This window comes from Buceros rhinoceros, unplaced genomic scaffold (genome assembly GCF_000710305.1).
Source record: "Buceros rhinoceros silvestris isolate BGI_N320 unplaced genomic scaffold, ASM71030v1 scaffold40886, whole genome shotgun sequence".
In the NCBI taxonomy this organism is placed as follows: Eukaryota; Metazoa; Chordata; class Aves; order Bucerotiformes; family Bucerotidae; genus Buceros; species Buceros rhinoceros.
In genome coordinates, this window is record NW_010420025.1 from 1360 (window position 1) to 1916 (window position 557).

Here is a 557-nt window from a genome sequence, read left to right on the forward strand (position 1 = left end):
TCGGGGTGGGTGAACGCCCCCCAGCCTGTGCCCTGTGCTCCCCAAGGTGCGCATGTACACGCTGGAGGAGGACAAGTTCCTCTCCTTTCGCATTGAGATGTCGGTCTGCATTGCCGCCAGCCAAGCCTTCTCCCTGCTCTCCGACCTGAGGCGCCGGCACGAGTGGGACAGCCACTACGCGTGAGTGCTGCTGGGCTTCCCGGGGGCACCCAGCCCTTCCCAAAAATCACATCCCTCGATTTCAGGCTGATCACTGAACACCCCTTTGGGCTTTCCTGGGAGGACGTGTGTTGCCCTGGAGCCATTATCCCTCCCTGTCCCGGCTCTGCCTGGGCTGATGGCTGCACTTTGCCACAGAAAACATCTTTTTTGAGTCCCCCAAAATATTTGGTGGGCTGTGAATGTGCAAGCCCATGGACTTGGGGACCACAGAGGGGTTTTTTCTGACTGGTCCTCTCCTGCCTCACAGGAGTGCTGAGCTTGTCCAACAAGTAGATGATGATGACATGATCTACCACGTGGTGAGCCAGACTCTCAGCAATGAGAACAAGCCCCAG

At 57.8% G+C, this 557-nt stretch overlaps 1 protein-coding gene across 1 annotated transcript in view; it reads left to right on the forward strand.

Annotated features, from left to right (window-relative positions):
* LOC104496082 (acyl-coenzyme A thioesterase 11-like) overlaps window positions 1-557 on the forward strand; it is a gene marked incomplete at its 5' end in the record, with an annotated part of 1763 nt that overhangs the window by 577 nt on the left and 629 nt on the right. The window contains 2 exons of the mRNA XM_010139152.1: window positions 47-180; window positions 470-557. Of these exons, the coding sequence (XP_010137454.1) occupies window positions 47-180; window positions 470-557 (222 nt within the window). The remainder of the gene's footprint in view (window positions 1-46; window positions 181-469) is intronic.